Source organism: Leopardus geoffroyi, chromosome C2 (assembly GCF_018350155.1).
Source record: "Leopardus geoffroyi isolate Oge1 chromosome C2, O.geoffroyi_Oge1_pat1.0, whole genome shotgun sequence".
Taxonomy (NCBI): Eukaryota; Metazoa; Chordata; class Mammalia; order Carnivora; family Felidae; genus Leopardus; species Leopardus geoffroyi.
In genome coordinates this window covers 48,494,469-48,521,310 of record NC_059333.1, presented here as the reverse complement: position 1 = coordinate 48,521,310, position 26,842 = coordinate 48,494,469, and the positions used below count along the sequence as shown (strand labels likewise).

At 36.6% G+C, this 26,842-nt stretch overlaps 1 protein-coding gene across 3 annotated transcripts in view; it reads right to left on the bottom strand.

Annotated features, from left to right (window-relative positions):
- Nucleotides 1–26,842, bottom strand: part of ADGRG7 (adhesion G protein-coupled receptor G7) — a 97,691-nt gene that overhangs the window by 16,085 nt on the left and 54,764 nt on the right. For all 3 annotated transcript variants that reach the window (XM_045501796.1, XM_045501795.1, XM_045501797.1), the window contains 5 exons: nucleotides 18,823–18,935; nucleotides 12,216–12,562; nucleotides 11,427–11,523; nucleotides 3,574–3,729; nucleotides 1,136–1,292 (listed from right to left, as the gene is read on the bottom strand). In XM_045501796.1, the coding sequence (XP_045357752.1) occupies nucleotides 1,136–1,292; nucleotides 3,574–3,729; nucleotides 11,427–11,523; nucleotides 12,216–12,562; nucleotides 18,823–18,935 (870 nt within the window). The remainder of the gene's footprint in view (nucleotides 1–1,135; nucleotides 1,293–3,573; nucleotides 3,730–11,426; nucleotides 11,524–12,215; nucleotides 12,563–18,822; nucleotides 18,936–26,842) is intronic.

Genomic DNA, 26,842 nt, shown 5'->3' with positions numbered 1-26,842 from the left:
CCCTACAACCCAGCAATAGCACTACTAGAAATTTATCCAAAAGATATTGGAGTGCTGATTCATAGGGGCACATGTACCTAATGTTTACAGCAGCACTTTCAACAATAGCCAAATTAAGGAAAGAGCCTAAATGTCCATCAACTGATGAATGGATAAAGAAGATGTGATTTATATATACAATGGAATACTACTTGGCAATGAAATCATGCTATTTGCAGCATCGTGGATGGAACTGGAAGGTATTATGCTGAATGAAATAAGCCAGTCAGAGAAAGAGAGATATCATATGTTTTCACTCATATGTGAATCTCGAGAAACTTAACAGAAGACCATGGGGAAAGGGAAGGTGAAAAAAAAAATAGTTACAAACAGAGAGGGAAGGGGGCAAACCATAAGACACTCTTAAATACAGAGAACAATCTGAGTTGATGAGGGAGTGGGGGTAAGGGGAAAATGGGTGATGGGCACTGAGGAGGGCACTTGTTGGGATGAGCACTAGGTGTTGTATATAAGCAATGAACCACAGGAAAATACCCCCAAAAACCAAGAGCACACTGTATACACTGTATGTTAGCTAACTTGACAATAAATTATATTTAAAATAAATAAATAAATAAATGCAATTATATCTGTCAATTATTCCCAATTATTCCACAATAAAGGTTTTTTTTTTTAAGATAAGACACATAATCTTATAAAATTGTTAGAAAACAGAGAGAAAGAAAAAATTCAGCCAATCCCACAGGGATCTAAGCTCCAGCAATAACTGTAACATTGTCCTTGTCAACCATGGTGAGGAGCTGTCGTGAACCTATTGCATGGGAGACAGGAATCAGGAAGTGTTTGCCAAGCCAATTGCTGTACAAAATTTCTTCTGCTTAGAGAAGAGAAAATAACGTGGTCCAACCCTACTATAATTATATTCTATAAACTCCATCCAGGAAAGGACACAGTAGGTAGGTCATAAAGAGATTTCTTTCCTCTTCCTTCAAAATGTACTAAAAATAGAGTCTCCTAAAATGTAATAAACAATGACCTTCAGGGGTTTCAAAAGAAGAAAACTTCAGTTTAGTCCAGGGTGATGTCATCTCCACCACTGCATGGTGTGCTACTTTCAGACTAACCCACACCATACCTGAGTAGTGTTGAAAAGGCAGAACATGTAGCTGAAGACAGTCCTGATGACATGATTATCAATTAGCATAAGGTATGCCAGAATCCAGGTAATTCCAAAAACAACTGCAATTGATAACATACTAAGAATCTTCTTTAGGGATGAAACCTTTTTTGTGCTAGGTAAGAGAAAGCAAGAAAGAAAATATGAGATTTTTACTTACTAATATAATTTTATTTATTAATATCATGGTTACCCTCTAATTGAGAATACATATTCAGCTGTGCATACACACTATTTAACAATATTATGCATTAGGTGGAAAAAGCATATTAGACCTATGTCCAGATAAAATATGATTTAGCAAGCTTTATTTGTAAAGAAAGTGATACCTGCTTAAAAGCTCAGGCATAAACAGTCCCTTAAATACTACTGCAGTCACACACAGTACTACTGTGTGTGAAATTTCACACACAAAAATATCAATGTTTTCTTTGTAAAGGAATTTTATTTTGGTAATTACTTTGTGGATCAGCCAGTGAGCAATCCTTTTCTGAACATCTGGGACTTTCCCATGATGCAGGTTGATACGGGAATGACAGGTTATTACAATGTAGAAATGTAGGAATCTGGGCTCAGCCATATGACTTACTAGTGGTATGTTAGCAATTGTTCCACAAGCAGAAGCTTGAATGCATTTTGCTCAGTAGAGCTGGCCTTTTTTTATTGCTCTTTGGAATCCTAACTTCACTATGTCGAGAAGCATAGACTGGCCTAATTGATGATGAGAGACCACATGGAGCAAAGCTTAGTTTTCCCAGCTGAGCAGCTCCCACTCAAAACCAACCAACCAAACACCATCAGGCATAAAAATAAGTCATCTTAGATCATCCATCCATATTCAAGCCATCCAAGACCAGAAAAACCACCTGATCAACATTCAAATTTATGACAAATAGTAAATATTTGTCACTCTAAGCCACTAAGTTTGGGGTGGTTTGTTATGCAGCAAAAGCTAATGGATACAATGAAAGATAATTTGTTAAGCAATTAAACTGTGACCTGATTTTCACTGTAACTAAGCCAACTTAAGAACAATGATCTACCAGTCAAAATTAGAGATACACATTTGTTGCTGTCTGTGGCCAAAATGATACCGTTTTGTACAAAGCAAATATAACTAATATGCAATTAGACTAAGAAGATTTTACCAAGATTTTTCTTCATTACCAGTAAAATAAAGATTTGAAAGATTATCCGTGATAGTCTTTTCCCCCACATTTCCTCTCAATGTGGACTATCGTTCATATAGGAAAGATGATACTTACTCTTGATTAATAAAGCACATATTTAAGATGATATTCCCACTAATGACAGTTTTCACCCATATGTGCATACCAAATGGATCCATTCGGTGACCAACAAAACTCACAGATGTGCTTATAGTAAATGTACTGGTGATAAACACAGTCTTGTAAAATTAAACCTGCTGGGTTCATGGCTTCATTAGCACTGTGTTCTAACCAATCTGCATTGTTGGGAGGTGGGGATGGACAGTATATTTGTTTAACAGTTTCTGTTATTTGTCTCTCCAACTGAAAGCTCTTTTGTTTACCAGGGATGACAATGAAAAAGCTTATTGGAGTCAGAAAGGTTATAGAAAGAAGAGAAGCAGTATACATGGGAATTGATAATCCAGAGAATCCAGGGAGCATATGTCCCCCCTGCAGGAAATGTGGACCCAATGTTTCCAGATGCTCCAATATTTTCAAGAGAAAATACAATTTTTAAGTGAAATCTCCCAATTTTATGTTTTTTTTTTTTAGTGTTTTGTTTATTTTTGAGACAGAGAGAGACAGAGCGTGAGCAGGGGAGGGGCAGAGAGAGAGCGAGACACAGAATCCGAAGCAGGCTCCAGGCCTGAGCCGTCAGCACAGAGCCCAATGCGGGGCTCGAACTCACAAACCGTGAGATCATGACCTGAGCCAAAGTCAGAGGCTTAACCAACTGAGCCACCCAGGCGCCCCCCAATTTTATATGTTTTAAATGAATTTTAAAAACAAAGCCATACTCAGATTCAAGAAACACATGTAAAATATAGCCTGTAGCTCTAGTTACCAGCATCTCCTCACAATCTTCCAACTTCTTTAATTATCCAAATCTTATTTCTTGAATATTTGAGACTGGGAGAGAAAATTTTTTTTTTCTTGAAGTCTTTGGGTTTAGTTTTTAGTTGGGCTCATATAGCACAAAAGTGTGTTATGTAATACATTGTTGGAAGATGAGGGGAAGATTTACTTTCTGAGACAAAGTTTAAAAGAAAATCTGCCTTGCAAACCACGTATCCTTGCCATTGTACCAGAGTCTGAAAACTCTTTGGGGAACTGTGGACATATTAAAGTGCTGTATTATGTATCAGATGAGTCATGCCTGAAGTTTCCCATAATTGGTAATCTTACCTTGTCAGATTGCGATTATTCTTCCATATCACTTTGACTATGATGATAATAAATATAACAATATTGTTGATGAGGATAATAGTCACAGGTAAGACGAATGACCATAAAAATGGACTAGTTATAAGATCTTTTTTATCTGGAACTGCCAGCCAGCAGCTATGGAGAGAAAAAAAAATAATTTTAGTAGACTACAAAAGCTATACATACTGGTTCTCTATGTTATTAACGTTACTGACATTCATTTTACTGAAAGAACTGCTAAAAGCCAATATTGCTTCGCATTCCATATATTTGAAATGACTTTCAGGAATTCAACCACTAGAAAAAAAAATGAAACGGATTAGTTCTGCTGTATTTCTTGATGTATGGGCTAGTGGAAAGAAAATGGCTTTTCAGTCAGGCAGACCAAATTTACATGTCACTCTATCACTTACTAGATGTCTGACTCTAGGGAAGTTATTGTTTTATTTCATTCTTGAACATGTAGGAGATCGAATGGTTCAAAATTTTAAAGGTACAAATAATCAGAGAAAGACAACTACCCCTACAACCATCCCTCCTACAACTATCCCTTCTCACCTAGTTTCTGTCTCCAGTGTTTATCAATGTTTCTTGTGTATTCTTCCAGATTTAGGCTATGCATAAACCATCAATTGTTTTTTCTGATTTTTAAACAAATCATAATATATGATACTTCTATCCCTTACTTAACAACATCTCTTGGAGATAACTCCAGATGAGATTATAAAGATTGTTCTCATTACTTTTTATAGCTACATACTGCTCCATTATTTTGTTATACCATAAATTACTTACATAGTTTCTTACTTTATAAAAATATTTTAATAGTTATTTAACCTTACTGCATCTGTTTTGTTTTGTTTTTTTTTTGTTACTGTTACAATTAGTGATGGTGGTTTTGGTGATGTTTTTTCTCATCTATGAAGTATAGTAATCACTTCCTGGCATTGTTGTAAGAATGAATTCATTTATTTGATAAGTATTTATAGAACACATGCTATGTGGCAGACATTGTTCTAGATATCAGATATTAGAAGTGAACCACAAAATAATCCAAATATTCTTTCTGTATGACATGATACTATATATAGAAAACTCTAAAAACTCCACCAAAAGAACTGATAAAAGAATTCAGTCAAGTTGCATGAAATGAAATCAATGTACAGAAATCTGTTGCATTCCTATTCGCTAATAATTAAGCAGCAGAAAGTGAAACTAAGAAAACAATGTCATTTACAATTGCACCAAAAACAAGAAAATGTCTAGGAATAAACTTAACCAAAGAGGTGAAAGACCTGTACTCCAAAAACTATAAAACACTGATGAAAGAAATTCAAGATGACACAAAGAGATGGAAAAACATTCTATGCTCATGGATTGGAAAAAAAATATTATTAAAATGTCTATACTACTCAAAGCAATCTTCAGATTTAATGCAATCCCTATCAAAAGACTGTGGGAAATAAGCTTAGAAACTCCCTGGGCTTGCACCAATGGGTTAACAAGGCATAAAGAATTACAAAGCCATAGGATGCTCACACCCAAGTTTGGGTAAATAAGATTAGGTGAATAAGGATAGAGAAGGGGGGCTAAGGCCCCCAAAATAGAGTAGGGGGGGCAAAGCCACCAGAATTGGGGGGGGCAAAGGCCCCCATACAAAGGTATATCTGGTAAGCAAGATTAGATATTCAGGGCAAAAATGCCCCCCAATTTAGTACTATAACAGAAAGCTGCTTTCACAGAAAGAAAGGACCAAATCAGGTAAACAGGTACCTAGGGCTATAGACCTGATGTGGGTGAAGCTGCTCAGAGTGGAGCTGATTAGCAAAAGAAAAGGTGCCTTGTTAACCCTGAGGTTACTTGCTCTATCTGTTTTATCCCCTACACTGGTTAAGATAAACAGACATGGTGCCTCATGTCTGCTGTTAACAACCTCCTGCCCATCTGCCCGGCACCAGGATTTTGTTTTATATTGACCCAAACTCCTAACACTGTATATCTTCAAAACCCCCTTTCCCTCATGCCCATGCGTTAATGTTCACAAATTCATTGTCTCTTTGTACATGTCCATCACATTTGTAAGTCTTCTGATCGTAATAAATACGGGGCAAGGACTCTTATTCGGAGCTCTTGTCTTTTCCCAGACATTAGCCATCTCTCACTTTTAATCCTGCATCCACTCTCTTGCTCAACAAGAGAGAACTTTAGGCTTAGAGTCTACAACAAATACTAATAGCATTTTTCATAGAACTAAAACAATCCTAAAATTTGTATGGAACCACAAAAGACCTCAAATAGCCAAAGCAAATTTGAAAAAGAAAAACAAAACTGGAGGTATCACAATTCCAGACATCAAGTTATATTATAAAGTGGTACTTTAAAACAGTATAGTACTGGCATAAAAACAGACACACAGATCAATTAAATAGACTAGAAAGCCCAGAAATAAACCCACAATTATATGATAAATTAATCTTCAACAAAGAAGGAATGAATATACAATGAGAGAAAGACAGTATCTTTAATAAATGATGTTAGGAAAACTGGACAGTTACATGCAAAAGAATGAAACTGGACCATTGTATCTTACCATGCACAAAAACAAACTCAAAATGGATGAAAGACCTATGTGTGACGCCTAAAATATAACAACCCTTGAAGAGAGCACAGGCAGTAATGTCTCTAACATTGGCGACAGACACATTTCCCTACATATATCTCCTTAGGCTATGAAAATAAAAGCAAAAATAAACTGTTGGGACTATACCAAAGCAAAAAGTTTCTGCACAGTAATGGAAACAATCAACACAACTATAAGGCAACCTACTGAATGGGAGAAGATATTTGCAAATGACATATCCGATAAAGGGTTACTATCCAAAATATGTAAAGAACTGATACAACTCAATATCTGTAAAACAAATAATCCAATTAAAAATGGTCAGAAGACATGAAAAGACATTTCTCCAAAGAAGACATCCAGATGGCCAACAGACACATGAAAGATGTTCAATATCTCTCATCATGAGGGAATTGCAAATCAAAACTACAATGAGATACCACCTCATGCCTGTCAGAATGGCTAAAAACAAAACACAAGAAACAGCAAGTGTTGGCAAGTGTACAGGCAAGGGTACAGAGAAAAAGGAACCCTCTTCGTTAAATTTAAAGAACCAGGAATGCAAGCTGGAACAGCCACTATGGAAAACAATACGGGGGTTCCTCAAAAAAATAAAAATAGAACTTCCCTACAATCCCAGCAATTGCACCACTGGGTATTTACCCAAAAAATACAAAATGACTAATTCAAAAAGATACATGTATATCCATGTCTATTGAAGCATTATTTACAATAGCAAACTATGGAAGCAGCCCAAGGGTCCATCGACAGATGAATGGATAAAGATGTCACACACACACACACACACACACACACACACGCACACACACACACACACACACACACACACACACACAATGGAATATTATTCAGCCATAAAAAAGAATGAAATCTTGCCATTTGCAACAATGGATGGAGATAGAGAGTATAATGCTAAGGAAAATAAGTCAGAGAAAAACAAATACCATATGATCTCACGCATATGTGGAATTTAAGAAATGAAACAAATGAGCAAAGGAAAAAGAGAGAGAGAGACAAACCAAGAAACAGACTCTTAACTACAAAGAACAAACTGATGATTACAAGAGTGGAGGTGGGCGGGGGGGATGGGTGAAATAGGTGATGGGGATTAAAGAGCACACTTACCATGATGAAAAAAATTAAAAAATAAAAATTCCTTTTTTTAGTGATTTTGAAGGAGAGGAATACATAAAACTAACAAATAAAATATATACTGTGTCAGATGGTTACCAGTGCTATGGAGAAAAAAAAAGCAGGTATTGAGAGTAGGTATTACTATGTGTATGTGTATGTGTATGTATATGTGTTGGGGGGGAGGGTTTCAATTTAAATAGAGTTGTCAGAAAAAGCATTATGGAAACAAGTGATATTTCTTTCAGCAAATCTGAAGTAGATAAGGGGGAGGGTGTTCTAGGCAGAGGGAACAGCAAGTGCAAAGGCCCTGATTTGAGAACTGAAGGAATAGCAAAGAATCTAGTGCAGCTAGTATGTAGATGGCATTAGTGAAAAGATGCAAATTATGTTATGGCTTTATCAGTTGTTGCATGTACTCTTGATGAGAAGGAGAAACCTGACATGATCTGTCTTGAGATCTGGAAGTATTACTCTGGCTAGATGCAGGGATAATAGAAGAGGATACACAAGAGTAGGAAATCACCTAGGAGTCTATTACAATAATCTGGTGACTTGGACCAGGAGAGGAGATGTTGGGAAAGAGTCTGATTCCCAATATATTTAAAGTAAAGCAAAGGATTTATTTACAGGTTGGATGTGAGATGTAGGAGAATTAAGAGTGATTCCAAGTTCTTTGGCCTGAGTACCTAGAAGGATGGAGTTTACCATTAGTGAGATGGGGAAAATGATAAGAAGAGCAGGTTGGGGAGTGAAGACCAGAAGACATCCCATTAGACACCCAAGTGGAGGTGTCAGGTGGGCGCTATTATTTTTTTAATGTTTATTTTTGAGAGAGAGAGAGAGAGAGAGAAAAGACAGAGTGCAAGTGGGGGAGGGGCAGAGAGAGGGGAGACAGAATCTGAAGCAGGCTCCAGGCTCTGAGTTGTCAGCACAGAGCCTGATGCGGGGCTTCAACTCACAAACCGTGAGATCATGACCTGAGCCAAAGTCAGATGTTTAACCGACTGAGCCACCCAGGCGCCCCAGGTGGGCATTACTATTAACAAAATAATTTAAGACTCCCTGGCATTTAGTTAATGTATGTTTTCTTTCCCCTGCGGGCAAAACACCATTATTATACATGTCAGAGGATTTCTAAACTGTTTTGCATTGTAATTTGTTATATTTTAAATTATTAAAAACTTATTTCTAATCCAAATGACCTAGAAGGAAACTGGGAAGATGTTCAAATCTCTGTAATGAATTAAAAAATAAAAAGGAGTGCCTTCATCCATTAACAGATAGAATAGGTCTATCCTTAAATAAAATGGTGAGAGTGACCAAGTTTATCTTCAGGATTTTAGGCTTTCCTTTCATGTGTAACTGGAGGCCAACCCTCCTGCCATTCACAGAAGAAACAGGAGAGCACTTGGCTGAGAATTTAATGAAATCCTTCTGAGAGGAAGGATTTCAAATCTCTAGAAGCAACTTGGTGACAAAGCAAGCAGCTATCAAAAGTTTTATTTTTTTAAAATATTTTTTAGCATTTATTTATTTTTGAGAGAGAGAGAGAGAGAGAGAGAGAGCTGTCAGCACAGAGCCCAATGCAGGGCTCAAACTCACGAGCTGTGAGATCATGACCTGAGCCAAAGTTGGGCACTTAACTGGCTGAGCCACCCAGGCACACTGCAAGTGGCTATCAAAAGTTTTAAGTGAAAAAGATGAACACACTTCTTATCTAGGCAGTCTAGAGAAACACGGTTTAAGAGGGGAAGAAAGGATAGAGAAAGAAAATGAACAATACACATCTATTGGATAAAGGCAGACTTGTTAATTATGAAACAATTTGACAAATATATATACATATACAAATATATATACATATATATATTTTTCCTTACCTGAGTGAGTCTTGAGTTGTTTCTACTTTTGACAATACAATTTCTGAGGATTACTATTTGTACTATAGATCTGTGTGTGTGTGTGTGTGTGTGTGTGTGTGAATGTGTGTGTGTGCGTGTGTGCCTATAAATGTACGCAGGACTTCTCAGCCACCTCATACCACTGGGGAGACCTGGAAGGGAAATAGGCTTAGATACCCATGGTCGTCAGGAAGTGTGCACTAAGACAGGACTCCTCACCCCCTCTTTCCTTTGTCCTTCCTGGAGAGAGAGTCGTGCTTAATCTCTTCTCATAATAGCCTTTCCTATTGTTATTCTGGGTTTAATAACTCAGATTTGAGAAATAGGCTAAGAGAGGATGGTTCCTACAGTCAGACTAACCCTTTTAGGTATGGAGTGGAATTTCTAGAATTAAGATTGGACAGCACACAATGGAGGCTGATCTGACAAATAGCTATGGACCTGAGGTCTGGAGAGCATCACAAGTGGACCTCAGATGAACTGTTTAATTCCATGGTGATTTTGCCAGGAAACATACCATGAAGACAGCTCTATCATACGCAGCATTCACCTGAAAAGAATTTCCCTCTCGGGCATTATAATTTTCCATGTTACCTCAATCCTTCAGGAAAGTATGAAACAGCCTATATGATGGCAGCACCGACAATCAGGGGATGGAGCATTAAAGAGGAGTGTGTCCTGCCCTGCAGTCACCCCTTAATTGGGTCCTTGCAGGGATAGCCGTACATGAGGGGAACTGGGTTAGGGGTTTCACGTGTGACTGGCAGAGCTGGGAGCAGTGGGGGAGAGTGTGGGATATGGTGGTATGATTGCTGGGAGGGTAACTCAAGAAACCAAAAAATACTCCCTTCTCTTTCCACATACATCCTGAAAAAATGTGACCATTGATGCATGTGTATAGGGTGAAAGGTGGGGGATGAGTCCAAAATGAGGCAGATATTCATGTTAAGCATCCTTCCTCTCTTCCCAACTTCTATTATCAGTTGCTTAGTGTCTTCCTTAACACCTACAGTGTGCTCAGGAAAGAATCTGCTCTTAATTATTTATAGCTCAATGTGAATATATCTAAGATGGTAGGCTTCTTTCTCCTGAAGGCCTTGACAGTAGTATGTCTAGCCCTGTCCCAGGGTTAGGGAAGGAAATCAGTGATGCTATATGAAGTGAATTACCTGTCCCGTGAGATATTTGCATCTTACCCCTGTTCTGTAATTGTGGAATTAAAACATTTTTTAACTAATTAAAAGATATTTAACCCTAATTAAACAGAGCAAATAGTACCTGGAGTATTTGGCCCCTAAAATCAAGCCAGGAAGATAGCGTCCTAGTCTACCGTTGGGCATGGTCAGCCCTGGAACTAGATATGCACCCTGACTACACAGACTTTCCTTGGGTGTACTGGCACATTTCCTAGAATTCTGTTGTTGTTTTTTTAAGTTGCTTTGGGACCTAAGGTGGATCTGGGGATGAGAATGGCTGGATTATAAAAGGAGAAGGGAGGATAAATTAAAGAGCAGTTGTTGTTTGGCAGCAGACACACATGTAAAGAGTTCAGCTCAGTTTTCTTCTCTCCCACCTCACATAAAAAGCAAACACCATACAGTCAGGTATTTCCATTAGTAAGAGTTAATTATTCACACTATAATCACAGAAAGAATTTGTAATATGTGATAAATCATCATCAAGTATTCATTATAATCTTATCAATATAGAACTGGTAAAAAGCATGGATAGTGCTTTTCAAGTTATGAAGTATTTTCACACTCGCTTGACCCCTCACCATGACCTCAGAGTGGGTATTACTATCATTGTAATTCCCATTTTCTAGATTAAAAAAACTAAGATAAAGGGTTACTAAGGATCACACATATTGTGTCCTATGATTTTCAGGCTTAATTAAAGAAGACAAATCTAATATAAGAAGTTCAGATTATAAATTTAGAAGGTAATTACTTGTTTTACAAAAGGATTTATCATAGGAAACTTTCATGTCACTAAATTTAAAATATAATGTGTTCTTTGAGAATTTGAAATACCCACTTATAACATGACAGTTATAAAGTGAGATTCATATGTACATTGATACTTACATTCAATATCACTGAACAGTTACACTCTTATATCAAATAAATGAACATTTCTTAAAAATATAAACTCACATTTCCTCTTGCCGGTACTCTAACTCCCATTGTGGATCATTTCCATTCTGAGAAAAAATAATTCCCACTGTCAGAGCCACCACGATAGCTGGGACTCCTATGTGGCAAAAGAGAGGCACCAAATTAATAATTTACCCCAAACTGAAATTAATTATAAAAGAACACAAATGAATTATACGTCTGACCCTTTTCAAGACTATGTTATTCTTTCTACTCTAGACAATGTACTAAATGACCTACAGATGTAGGTCAATGGTGGACATAATTTTTCTGTAACTCTTTGCCTCTGTCTTTTATTGTTGGCTGTACATAATAACCTGATACTATTTCTGATTCCTTTGTAACACTTACCACAATTTCCATTCTTAAATGGCCTAATTCCTCTTTCACTTGAAGAAATTTAAATTTAGATACCACGAACACAATTCTTTTCTGGAACTTGAAAATTTTTGAAATTATTTTTCTTAGAGCCACTCTGGTTTTCTTGAAATATTTCTTTTAAAGTAGCTAGGAAACACATTATATGTGGTCTAAATTTCAAATCAAACTACTAGAGATGTTAAAGGAAATTAACATTTGAGTTTAGCTTATGATGTGACTAGTACAGCTGCCTGATCACACGTGTCTCCTTCCCAGGAGTGTGAACAACCAGGCAGAAGGCACTCCTGGTGGTGCTGGCTTTCCATCACCCCTACCTAAAGGACTTGGGCTGTTAGGCCTTAAGTAGGTATTTGTTTAAGTTATTTCAAGAAAATTAATGTATGACTAAGTGGAAAAGCAAACACTTGCCCCATCCTATTAAAGAGATGAACACAATGAAATGTTGAGGAAGAGGCTTCATGGTCCTAATTAGCAGGAAATAGAGTTGGGCAGCACTGATTCCAGTCCAGGTAAATGTCACTAACAGGAAATAGTGGAGCAAGACAGCCATCACAGTGCAGGTGGGATTCGAGATGACAACAGTATCTTGCGTGGGTATTTCATTTTTATCAGAATCCATCTTATTGGTGTCATTATCACGTTTCACTAAGTTTTTATTGGAGTTTTCGATTCCAAACACAAAGAGGAGGTTAAAAATCAACATTGACGTGCACAGGCTGACGAACACCCAGGTTACTGAGGTTTTTCTGACGTTCCTAAAAACAAGTAAATATAATTGAACAAATAGAACATCTGCAAAAAATAAACTCTAGTGAAATTGTGAGTGAAAAAGAAATATTATTACTCGATGTAAATCCAGCTCATAGCCCATGGGCCAGCTGGTAAACCTACCTTTCCAACTGCACCAGAAGAGCTCACTGTCCTCTCATTTCCACAGAGAAGTGAGTTAGAGAAAATAGGTCAATACATCTTTTCTTTTTTTTTTTTAAGTTTATTTATTTATTGAGAGAGAAAAAGAGAGCAGGGGAAGGAGGAGAGAGGGAGAGAGAGAGAGAGAGAGAGAGAGAGGGAGAGAGAATCCCAAGCAGGCTCCATGCTGTCAGCTTGGAGCCCAATGTGGGGCTCAAACCATGAGATCATGACCTGAGCCAAAACCAAGAGTCGGATGCTTAACTGACTAAGCCACACAGGTGCCCCCGATACATCCTTTCTTGAAACTGTTATAATAAAAGGTAACTGCTATTCAGCAGAGAGGACTCCCACTGGATTCCACTTTCTGGTATCTATATGCTGTGTAATCCTCTCCCAGGGCCAACCTGTGACTTGATCTCCCTAATGAAATACGCCAGAAGGCCTGGAAGCCAGGGCCAACTTATTCACCAAACTAGTGCTTAGGACCAATGATAGTTTTATGGCCCACAGCAAAGTTTTAACTCCTTTTAAAACCAAAAGGGAAAATAATTAACTATTATATGTCAAAGAATAAATATGAACATATAATATTAATATATTCACCTTTATACCTATACAGTGGTGAAACATTTTCTGATTTTTTTTTTTAATGGAGGAAAGACTCCATAAAGGCACTCTGCCCATGAAACTCAAAACAAGCTTTCTTTCCCCTTCATGCTTCTGGAAGTTTTGAGCCACCAGGTAAAAAGTCTAGCTAACCTATTGAAGAAACTGCATAGGAATGCTCTGGGACTATGTGGAGAGGGAGAAAGACCCATCTCTCCCAGCATACCAGATGAGCCCCAGATTAGCCCAACTCCACCCACCATCTGACTCCTCACAGGAGACCAAAGGGAGACCAATGGAAGAATCACAGCTGAGCCCCATCAAGCCACTCGAGCTCAAATTAAGTCCTTAGACATAACAAATTAATGTTTTAAGCCACTAACTTTTAGGGCAGTTTCTTCTACTATAATAGACAATAGGTTCCACTCCAGATTTGCAAACATATACAAAGGCCAGCTATAGAAAGACTCCAAATGGATTTTTTTTTTAAATTTCAAAATAGGAAAAAATTCCACATTAGTAAGTAAACATATGTTCAAATGTGGAGAAAAAGTCTCTTGTACTTTAAAAAGTATTTTATATAAGGGCGCCTGGGTGACTCAGTCAGTTAAGTATCTGACTCTTGATTTTGGCTCAGGTCATGATCTCATGGTTTGTGGGTTCGAGCCCCATGTGGGGCTCTATGCTCAGAGCAGGAGCCTGCTTGAGATTCTCCCTCTCTCCTAGTCTCTCTGTCCCTCCCCCACCCTGGCATACACACACACATTCTCTCTCTCAAAACAAATAAACATTTAATAAATAAATAAATAAATAAATAAAGTCTTTTATATAAAAAAAAAATCAAGTATGGATTTTAAAAGAAGGCCAGTTTTTAAGAGTCTCTTATAGTTTGCCTCCCTCCCTCTCTAACTTTTTTTTCCCTCCTTCACCTCCCACATGGTCTTCTGTTAAGTTTCTCAAGATCTACATAAGAGTGGGCACCCGTTGGGATGAGCACTGGGTGTTATATGGAAACCAATTTGACGATAAATTTTGTATTAAAAAAAATAAGGCCAAATATAATTTTGAACTACTTTTATAAGTTTAAAACAAAATGGTATAAGTTTAGCTTATATTACATTTAAAGAGTAAGGTTTTCATAAACATTTTAAGTTAAGTAAAAATATTTAAAATGTGTTTCATGGTCTATTGCTAATGACATTCTTCATAATTTGAGTAGACTGATGATTACTATCCCTCTGAAAGGCTTATACTCAACAAAATTTCACCTGTGTCCAAGAAACATATTTTAGGAAATACTTGCTGACAGTCAAATGGCCAAGATGCTCTGGATGATCCTTATAATACAAACCATGCTTGAAGACTGTTCCTTTGTTTGAAGACATAATTTCTGGGGGGTAGAACCAAGGATTCTTTAAAACTTTTGGGTTTGTTACCTTCTCACCTTTACCTAAGATCTTTGCTAGAAAAGAAGAGCCTTTTCTCATTTTGTCTGCAAGCTGGCATTGTTTACCAGGAGTCTTTAAAAGGCAGTGGGAGGGAGAGAGAGAGAAAATGAGAATGGGTGTGTGTGCTTATGCTCACATGTGTGTTCTGTGGTGGCCTACCTGTGTATTTTCAGATTGGCAGAGAATTCAAGGTTTCCCTAAATAAGGGTTGATCTCAAATGTGAGGTTTCATATTGTCTTTACTGTGCATGTATTGTTTGCCTTAATGGTTAAAGGCAGATATATCCATAAGGCCCCTTTAATGACATATTATAGTTCTCTGTGTACTATGGTATGCAGTCTTATATTAATGAAAGTTACAGAATTTCCATTCACTACCATCTAAGCCTTTCTGGGTTTTTCAGAATACAAGGCCTCTTCAAATAACTATTTCCCTAAGTTTATTACTGTGCTTAAAGTTCTAACATCTCCAAGTGCCCATTTTTGATATCTCAGAATCTGATGAATAAGTCTGCTTACTAATTACATATCCTTTATGATTTTATAACATTCCATCATGAACCTTCTCAGTCTTTGGATTTCTACAATGCATAAAAAGTGTATATTTAAACAGAACTCTGCTCGTCCTCTTGATGTTTTAGTTGAGATTTTCTGAATAATTCAAAATTTAATTCAGTCTTTTGAAAGTTTTAATGACCAGAACTGCAAAAAGTACTCAAAAGATTCCTTTTATGTAAAAGCAAAGTTAGCTTCTAATTTTTTTTCCAGTTTCTAACAGAAATTGTAATCCACAGGAAGAACAGGCTATTTTCAAATAGCCTGGCTCTTCTGTACATTTCTATATTCTGTACATTAATATTATGTTATTTTTCTATATAATATATATAATTATATAATGTATTATAACATATATTATGTAGCTTATATATCTTATGTATCTAAATTATTTATAATTTACTATAAATTATACATATTATATGTAATTTATATATAATTATGGGGGACCCTGTCCATGAACAAAGAAAACTATTTGATTCACGTTTAGAAGTCAATACCATTTTTTAATTTTTGTTTTTGTTTCCTGATGAATTTTTAGTGACATACATGGCAGCATAACTGTGCTAAGAAACATGTCAATAGAGAATGAAAAAAAAAATCTGAAAACCCCTAGAAGTACTGAAATTTTAGGCAAAGACACTAGTTATGTACCTACCACAACTTATTCAAATGGGTTCAAAAACTGTTCAAGTATGATTACGATAGAAAGACAAATAAAAGGGGGCCCTGGTAGCTCAGGTGGTTATGCGTCCAACTTCAGCTTAGGTCATGATCTTGCAATTTACAGTTCTTGAGTTCGGGCCCCTCATTATGCTCTCTGTGTTAGCATAGAGCCCATTTCAGTTCCTCTGTCCCCCTCTCTCTGCCCCTCCCCCGCTTGCTCTCTCTCAAAGATAGACACTTTAAAAAAAGAAATACAAATAAAAGGACAAATATAAGAGCAATTTCATTTTACATAACAGACCTGTAACTACATGGCATGCAATGTTCGTTCAAGGCGCTTACCACTATTTGTAATCGTATATTTAATTCTGTATATATCTGTATAACATCTGTCTTTGCCAAAGAATATAAATATGAGAAATGAGAGCTTACTTGCTGTTCATAGTTTGGTATTCAGTTTGTATGTGGTGCTTGGCCCATAATTAGCACTCATTATAAAAACTTTGAGTGAATGGCAAGAGATTCATTAAGTGTGATAGATAAAGAAGAGGAATCAAAAGGAGTTCTGGCTCTTTGAACAAATGGCTTTTTCTAACTATGAGCAGAGAAAGTGAAAAATGTGCCTGGGTCATCTTGCTGTACCTGAAATTAAAAAGTGCTTAAAGACTGCTAGGGACATGCCAAAACAACATGAAGAGACTCCCTCTGGTTACATTCAAGAGTACACTTCTTTACAAAGGAATAGAGTAAATAAAGAGAAAGAATCATTTTCAACCATCAAGGTAATAACATATTCCAATAAGAACCATTGAGTAAAAGTTGGGGGACAGAATAGTCACACAATTTTAAAGTATCATCCCACAGATTACTTGTTGCTTACAAAGGGGAAAATATTAACCTTTAGGGTGTAGAATTCCAGTAGACACCACTGTAAACAAGGAATCCAACTTAATATAACCAAGAATGGGACAGACTGACATCACATGCTTCTTGCTATGCCACACTGAAAAAGACTTAATGATGTAGTATTCTCATCAAAAATGTTTAACCCCTATCTAATCATGAGGAACATTTCAGACAAATCCTAAACTGTTGAATATTCTACTTTCTACAATATAACTGACATGAACATTTCAAAAGATTTAATGTCCCCAAATGCCAAAACAAACAAAAAAGCAGAGGAATTATTTTACGCTAAATGAGACTAAGAACCATGACAACTGGGGTTCCTGGGTGGCTCAGTTGGTTAAGTGTCCAACTTCGGCTCAGGTCATGATCTCACAGTTTGTGAGTTCAAGCACCACATCAGGTTCTATGCTGACAGCTCAGAGCCTGGAGCCTGCTTCAGATTCTGTGTCTCCCTCTCTCTCTACCCCTCCCCAACTCGTGCTCTGTCTCTTTCTCAAAAATAAATAAACATTAAAAAAATTTTAAGAAAAGAAACATAGCAACTAAATGAATTGGGGGGGGGACCACTCAGCTATACTGGATGTTAATGGAACAACTGCAGAAATTTGAATATGGATTGTATATTAACACAGTAACATTATATCAATGGTAAATTGCTTGAGTTGAATTTCCTGAGTGAGAATAATGGTATTATACTGTAGAAGAGAATACCTGTGTTCTTAGGAAATGCTTGAAAATTTAGCAACTTTTCTACAGGTTTTCAACTTTTTAAATAAAATTTCAGGAAATATTTTAAACAGCAATGCTTTCAAAATAAAAGGTTCTGAGCCTACACATCTGAGAAAACACTTATGAGAGAATTTAGTAGGGAGAAATAATTCTGAAAGAAAGATGAATTCATCTTGGGATATCTTGAGTTTGTGAGGAGGACCACGTAGGAATACTCAATAGTCCCACTTATTCTACAGATATTCCTCTACTAAGGGCCAGGTACTGTGCTCAGTCTTGGGGATACACTAATCAAAACAAAACAAACAACAATAGAAACAACAAAATCAGAAAAAGTCACTGTTCTCATTGATTTTCATGCTGATGGGGAAAACAGAGAGTACCCAGGTAAACTAATAAATAACAAACTTATATTTACAGATTGATAAAAATGTAGCATTTGAAAAAAATAACAAGTGCTATATAAAATTGGACCTTTAGTGAGGAGGTCAAGGTGGAAAGAAATATGTGTTTATAGGTAATTTTTAAAGTTAGATTTCTTAAAAATTATTTATTTTTGAGAGAGAGAGAGCACAAGCTGGGAGTAACAGAGAGAGAGGGAGACAGGAGGCAAAGCGGGCGTTATGCTAACAGTAGAGAGCTCCATGTGGGGCATGAACCCAAAATCTGTGAGATCATGACCGGAGCCAAAGTCGGACACTTAACTGACTTAGCCACCCAGGTGCCCCTTAAGTTAGATTTTTTTCGAACTATGGAATTCAAAGACTTTTTAAAAGTTTGACATTTGAAAACTTAATATGTATTTTAAATTAGTTTAATTTTCAAAAATATTGTTTAGCAATGTTTTGTTCTTTTATAAATGCAAATTGGTAGGTATGGTTCTATTCAACACAAAGGAACTAGATAGCATTAATGAGCTATGGGACCACACTATTTTTACATGACAAACTTATAATCACATGGTATGTAATTTTTCTTCAAAGCACTTACCACAGTTTTAATTATAAATTTATTTGTATGTATTTCTTAGCCTCTTCAGAACTGAGTGTGCTCTTCTGTAAGATGAACTTGTTGAACTAATTCTGATTTCCCTTTTATCTCCGAGACCATATTATGATGAGAATATGTGCAGAGGAAATAATATCAAGATAGCAATTTTTCTTATAAAAGGAGCCTGTTTCACTTCTTACCTGGTGACAATCTGAAATACAATTGTAAGGGCCAGACCAGTAATGGACAGCGCACATCCAACGTTGGATAATATGTCTAGTGATGCAGGATATTTATATTTCTTTTCGAAACTCTAAAAAACAAGTTAAGACTCATATTTTTTACTAACCATTCCTGAAATGTCTATGAAAGTCAACATCATAAAAAGTTACATTGGTCAAAATAACCAGATAGTTGCCAGATATGTCTTTTTATAAAACTGTTAATATATTTTAAAAAGAAATAAATTAACCCCTTTTCTCTAAGCAGTTTATATGAATTAGAGTGTTGAGAACAGTTATCTAACCAATTCAGTTAAAGAAAACATATATACTTTACCTCAATGTCTAAAACCTAAAACTTATCCCTCACATTATTTTTGTGTGTAACTATCATCCAAGAGGAAATATGCATATCTGAGCTAATGTACTAAAAATAAAGTTGCATAAATGTTTTTTGGACATGGAAAGATGATCATGTGATCCTGCTAATTTTTTTTAAAACGGTAGTCTTATTGTTGTCCGATATATCTATATCTAGCCCTGTATTTTAATACATATTCATAGATAAGTATATTCTACGGAGAGGTAATAATGGTGGTCACTGGGTGGGTAGGATATATATAATATTTTTGCCTGCCTTTATTTTAATAGTTAAAAAAATAGAAAGTAATATTTATATAACATGAAATTAATGTAGAAACATTAAAAAATACAGATTTCTCCTAACTGCCGGCTACCCCACATCATACCACCCTTCCTCTTGAAATCATACCTCTTCTCCAGAGCTTACTTTTTTAATGTACTTACAAATATTACCCATGTCTCTTGAATAAATATATTTCTGCTTAATAGATAAACTTTCATACCTTATGCAATAAATATGTATTGCTTTATAGGAAGAAAACAAAAATAAAATAATTTTCATTTTTAAAAATTATAAAACAAAGACTTCATGTTACTTCCTGTGTACAGTATACTGACTAGATACCAAAGAATCATAGAATATACATAAACCTTCAAGCTTAGAAATCATCTATTCACTTAGAGCCTATCTGTTCCTATTTTAGATACATATTTATTTTATTTAGATATTTTATTTACTTATTTAGATATTTTAAAGTTCTAATCAAACTTTAAAAAAATTTGGCAACCCAAACTAATTACAAATGTGAGTGGTAGGCATTGAGGCAGATTCAGACATTAGTGAGAAGAAATAGCTGAAAGCCTAAACTCAGAAAAGAAGAAAAATAACTGTGACAATGTATTACATATCATTTAATATATAGAGCAACCCAAGCTTTACACATCTAGCAAATGATAGTAATGATCTTAAAGGTATCAAAAAAGTTAATTTTTATCTTTACTATTTTCTAATTAAGAAAGCAGATCCCTCTGCAATACGTTAGAAAATAATCAAAGTCAATTAAAATAATAAAGGTTTGATAGTTAAAATAAGAAAACTATAATTTCACACCTGTGAGAATGGCTAAAATTAACAACTCCGGAAATAACACGTTTGTGAGGATGTGGAGAAAGGGGAAACCTCTTACAGTGCTGGTGAGAATGCAAACTGGTGTAGCCATTCTGGAAAACAGTATAGAGGTCTTCAAAAAGTTAAAAATAGAACTACCCTTTGACCCAGCAATTAACCTACTAGGTATTTACCCAAACGATACAAAAATGCTGACTTGAAGGGGCACATAAACCCCAATGTTTATAGCAGCATTATCCACAATAGCCAAATTATGGAAAAAGCACAAATGTCCATCAACTGAGGAATGGATAAAGAAGATGTGATATGAAGAAGATGTGCTGTGTGTCAAACATACACACGATGGAATATTACTCAGACATCAAAAAGAATGAAATCTTACCATTTACAATGACATGGATGGAGCTAGAGTGTATTATGCTAAGCAAAATAAGTCAGTCAGAGAAAGACAAATACCATATTATTTCATTCATATATGAAATTTAAGAAACAAAACAGATGAACATAGGGGAAGGGGGAAAAAAGAGAGGGAGGAAAACCATAAGAGACTCTAAACTATAGTGAATAAACTGAGAGTTAAAGGAGGGAAAGTGGGGGAAGGGATGGTCTAAATTGGTGATGGGTATTAAGGAGGGTACTTGTGATGAGCACTGGGTGTTATACGTAAGTGATGAATCACTGGATTCTACTCCTAAAACTAATATTAAACCATATGTTAAGTAACTAGAATGTAAACTAAAACTTGATATAAAAAAAATTGTACTGAAAGTTAAATCCAGTACAGTAAAGTAAGAAAAAGAAATAAATGGGGGTGCCTGGGTGTCTGAGTTAGTTAAGTGTCAGACTCTTGATTTGGCTCAGGTCGAGATCTCATGAACCATGAGATCAAGCCCCAAGTTGGGCTCTGTACTGAAAACGTAGAGCCCGCTTGGGATTCTCTCTCCCTTTGCCCCTGGCAAACATGCACGTGTGTACTCTCTCTTTCCCTCTCACTTCCTCTCAAAAATAAATAAATAAACTTAAAAAAGTGACATAAAGACTGTAAAATATAAATAAATAAGTAAATAAATAAATAAATAAGAAAGAAATCTATAGTTATTTCAAAAACTTCTGTAAATCAAGTACAGAGGAGTTAAGATGGCAGAGTAGTATAGGGAGCCTGAGCTTGTCTCATCCCTGAAATGCAGCTAGATCAGCATCAAACCGTTTTGAACACCTAGGAAACTGATCTGAGGATTAATGCAACAATCTGCATAATTGGAAACAGAGAACTTGGCAGGTATGGGGTGTGGAGAGGTGAACTGGGGGAGAGAAAAGCCACGGAGCCATAGAGGGTACGGAGCTGTTTTCACAAAGAGAGGAAAGAAAGACAAAGGGGGAGAATGCAGCACATTGAAATCACACAAGAAAAGCACTCCCCCTAAAAGTAGCTGGAGAGAAAGAGAGAAAGAGTGAAAATACCCGCAGGGACTGAAAACAATCAACACCTGTTCTCTGATGGGGAGAAAAGGAGAGGGTTTCAATACTGCCAGGATTCTATAAACAGTGAAGTCCAAAGTCTGAAGTTTCAGAGCTCAGTGTTCTGGTGAGGAAGTAGGGAAAAATCCCCAGAATTTTCCAAGAGGAAGTAGTGTGGTCTGAGGGATCCTTGTACCACATAGGGAGAAGTGGTTCCCCAGATTGGAGTGCATTTGGTAGAGGCCATATGGGCTCCCCACAGGCAAAAGTCTCAGTGGACCTTGGAGAGTGGTCACGTTTATTGATATTAGAACAAAGACCCCAGAGTGCAGGGAAACCTAGTGCAGGCTGTGTGATGTGATTTGCCCACAGTGGCCTCTGCCACTGTGTGACCACAGGAACATTTTCTGGGGCAAGCCAGCTCCTGGCCATTGTATGGTGAGACCTTCTTGCAGAGAGTTGGCACAGGTCTAAGTCAAAGGGGTGTCTGAAGTGTGGGGTTTTGAAACACAGCCCTATCTGAGATAAAACTCTGGAGGGAGGTACCACCTGGCAAGTGGACAGCTTGGACAGGTACAAGGTACAGGTGGGGAGTGGATGGAAGCCTATGACAAAGGAGGGTGCTTGATAGCAAGTCATGAGGCTACAGGTTCCTGTGTCAAAGGTGGGTAAAGTCATTTTCACTTCTAAAGCACATGTGTGCATGTGTGTGCATGCACACACACAAATCGACCCTAGTAAGCTAAGCAGTGCCACCAGGTGGAGAACGGAGCCATTACACCAAGCCCTGCTCAACTGAACCCTCCAGGCACATCCCCCAGAAGACCAGCACAAATCCCTTCAACCTGCTTATTAGTCTACGACTATAATATGCTGCAAAGATTCTGTTCTAGGGGATACTGGATGTAACTTCATTCAGGTTTTATTCTGTTTGCTGGTTCTTTTATTTGCTCATTTTCTATACTGTTTTTGCTTAGGTTCTTTTCTTTTTTCTTTCTTTTTGTTTCCTAGACACAGAAAGAGCAAATTCTTTTTTATTTTTTTATTTTTTTATTCTATTTTATTTTCTTTATTTTATTTTATTCCATTTTATTATTTAAAAAATTTTTTTAGGGGCGCCTGGGTGGCGCAGTCAGTTAAGCGTCCGACTTCAGCCAGGTCACGATCTCGCGGTCTGGGAGTTCGAGCCCCGCGTCGGGCTCTGGGCTGATGGCTCAGAGCCTGGAGCCTGTTTCCGATTCTGTGTCTCCCTCTCTCTCTGCCCCTCCCCCGTTCATGCTCTGTCTCTCTCTGTCCCAAAAATAAATAAACTTAAAAAAAAATTTTTTTTTTAAAAATTTAACTTTTTTCCTTTCTCTTTTTTCTCTATTTTATCAAGTTTCTCTCAACAAGCAAACCAAAACATGCCTAAGATCTAGCTTCCTTTATTTGATTTTGTTTTATTTTGTTTTTAATTTTTATTTTTTATTTTATTAATCTTTTTCTTCCTCCAAAATGACAAGATGGAGGAATTCAACTCAAAAGAAAGAACAGGAAGAAATGACAGCCAGGGATTTGATCAACACAGATATAATTAAGATGTCTGAACTAGAATTTAAAACCACAATTATAAGAATGCTACCTAGGGTTGAAAAGGATAGAAGATACCAGAGAATCCCTTTCTACAGAGACAAAAGAACTAAAATCTAGTCAGGCCAAAATTAAAAATACAATCTCAAATTAATGCCATAATGTAAGGATGGACAAAGCAGAGCAGCAAATCAGTGATATAGAAGATAAAATTACTGAAAATAATGAAGCAGAAAAAAAGAGGGAAACAAAGGCAAAAAGTCATGATACAAGACTTGGAGAATTCAGTGACTTATTAAAGAGGAATAATTTTCAAATCATTGCAGTCCCAGAAAAAGAAGAGAGAGAAAAAGGAGCAGAAGGTTTATGTGGGGAAATTATAGCTGAAAACCTTCCTAATCTGGGGAAACATACAGACATCAAAATCCAAGAAGCACAGAGAACTCCCATTAGATTCAACAAAAACTAACCACCACCAAGGCATATCATAGTCAAATTCACAAAATACACAGACAAGGAAAGAATTATGAAAGTGAAAATAAAAAGCCCTTAACCTACTAGGGAAGACAGATCAGGTTCACAGCAGACCTGTCCACAGAAACTTGGCAGACCAGAAAGAAGTGGCAGGATATATTCAATGTGCATAATCAGAAAAATATGCAGCTAAAAATTCTTTATCCAGCAAGGCTGTCAGTCAAAAGAGGAGGAGATAAAGAGTTTCCCAGACAAACAAAAACTAAAGGAGTTCATGAGCACTAAATGAACCCTGCAAGAAACTTTAAGGGGGACTCCTTGAGTGGAGAAAAACAAAGAAAAAAAAAAAAGACCAAAAGCAACAAAGACTAGGAAGGACCAAAGAACGTCCCCAGAAACACCAACTCTACAGGCAGCACAATGACACTAAATTCATATCTTTCAATAATCACACTAAATGTAAGTGGACTACATGCTCCAATCAAAATACATAGGATATCAAAATGGATAAGAAAACAAAACCCATCCATATGCTTCCTACAAGAGACTCATTTTAGACTGAAGATACCTGCAGATTGAGAGTAAGAGGATGGAAGCCATCTGTCATGCTAATGGACATCAAAAGAAAGCTGGAATACCCATACTTATAACAGACAAACTAGATTTTTTTTTAATTTTTTTAATGTTTATTTATTTTTGAGAGAGAGACAGAGTGTGAGCAGGGGAGGGGTAGAGAGAGAGGGAGACACAGAATCTGAAGCAGGCTCCAGGCTCTGAGCTGTCAGCACAGAGCCTGACTCAGGGCTCAAACTCATGAGCTGTGACATCATGACCTGAGCCAAAGTCAGACACTCAACCAACTGAGCCACCCAGGTGCCCCATATCAGACAAACTAGATTTTAAAACAAAGATTATAACAAGAAATGAAGGTGAAGGGCATTATATCCATAATTAGGGGGACTGTCCACCAAGAAGAGCTAACAGTTATAAATATTTATGCCCCCAAATTGAAACATCCAAATAAATATATCAATTAATCACAAACATAAAGAAACACATAGATAATAATACCATAGGGGCGCCTGGGTGGCGCAGTCGGTTAAGCGTCCGACTTCAGCCAGGTCACGATCTCGCGGTCCGTGAGTTTGAGCCCCACGTCGGGCTCTGGGCTGATGGCTCAGAGCCTGGAGCCTGTTTCCGATTCTGTGTCTCCCTCTCTCTCTGCCCCTCCCCCGTTCATGCTCTGTCTCTCTCTGTCCCAAAAATAAATAAACGTTGAAAAAAAAAAAAATTAAAAAAAAAAATAATAATACCATAATAGTAGGGGACTTCAACACCCCATTATATAAATGGATAGGTCATCTAAGCAGAAAATCAACAAAGTAAACAATGGCTCTCAATTACACACTGGACTGGATGGACTTAACAGATATATTCAGAACATTTCATCCTAAAGCAGCATAATACACATCCTTCTTGAGTCCACATGGAACATTTTCCAGAATAGATCACATACTGGGTCACAAATCAGCCCTGAACAAGTACAAAAAGATAGATATCACGCCATGCATATTTTCAGACAACAATGCTATGAAACTTGAAATCAACCACAGGAAAAAATTTGGAAAGACCACGAATATGTGGAAATTAAAGAACACCCTACTAAAGAAAGAATAATCTAACCAAGAAATTAAAAAGGAAATGCAAAAGTACATGGAAGCCAATGAAAATAAAAACAAAACCCCTGGGAGAAGCAAAGGCAATCATGAAAGGGAAGTATATAGCAATCCAGGCCTTCCTAAAGAAGGAAAAAATATCTCAGATACACAACCTAACCTTACACCTAAAGGAACTGGAAAAAGAACAGTAAATAAAGCCCCCAAACAGCAGAAAGGCAATAATAAAGATTACAGCAGAAATCAACTATATATATATATATATATATATATATATATATATATATATATCTCAACAATAGCCTATCTATATATACATATGTGTGTGTGTGTGTGTGTGTGTGTGTATATATATATATATATATATGTGTGTGTGTGTGTGTGTGTGTGTGTGTATCAAGAGTAGAACAGATCAACAAAACCAGGATTTGGTTCTTTGAAAGAATTAACAAATTGATAACCCCCTAACCAGACTTATCAAGAAGAAAAAAGAAAGGACCCAAATAAATAAAATCATGAATGAAAGGGGAGAGATCACAATTAAAACCACAGAAATACAAACAATTATAAGAGAATATTATAAGCAATTATATGCCAACAAATTGGGCAATCTGAAGGAAATGCACAAATTCTTAAAAGCATATAAACTACCAAACTAAAACAGGGAGAAATAGAAAATTTACACAGACCCATAACCATAAAGAAATTGAATCAGTAATAAAAAAATTCCCAAAAAACAAGAGTCCAGGGCCAAATGGCTTCCCAGGGGAATTCTACTAAACATTTGAAGAAGCATTAATATCTGTTCTTTTGAGGCCGTTACAAAAAATAGAAATGGAAGGAAAATTCCAAACTCATTCTACAAAGCCAGCATTACCTTGATTTCAAAACCAGACAAAGACCCCACTAAAAAGGAGAATTACAGACAATCTCCCTGATGAACATGGATGCAAAAATTCTCAGCCAGATAATAGCAAACCAAATCCAACAATACATTAAAGGAATTACTCATCACAATCAAGTGAGATTTATTCCTGGGCTGCAGGAGTGGTTCAATATCTGCAAGTCAATCAGTGAGATACATCACATCAATAAAAGAAAGGATAAGAACCACATGATCCTCTCAATAGATGTAGAAAAAGCATTTGATAAAATACAGCACCCTTTCTTAATAACAACCCTCAAGAAAGCAGGGATAGAAGGAACATACCTCAAGATCATAAAGGCTATATACAAAAGACCCACAGCTAATATCATCCTCGATGGGGAAAAACTGAGAGCTTTCCCCCTAATGTCGGGAACATGACAGGGATGTCCACTTTCACCATTG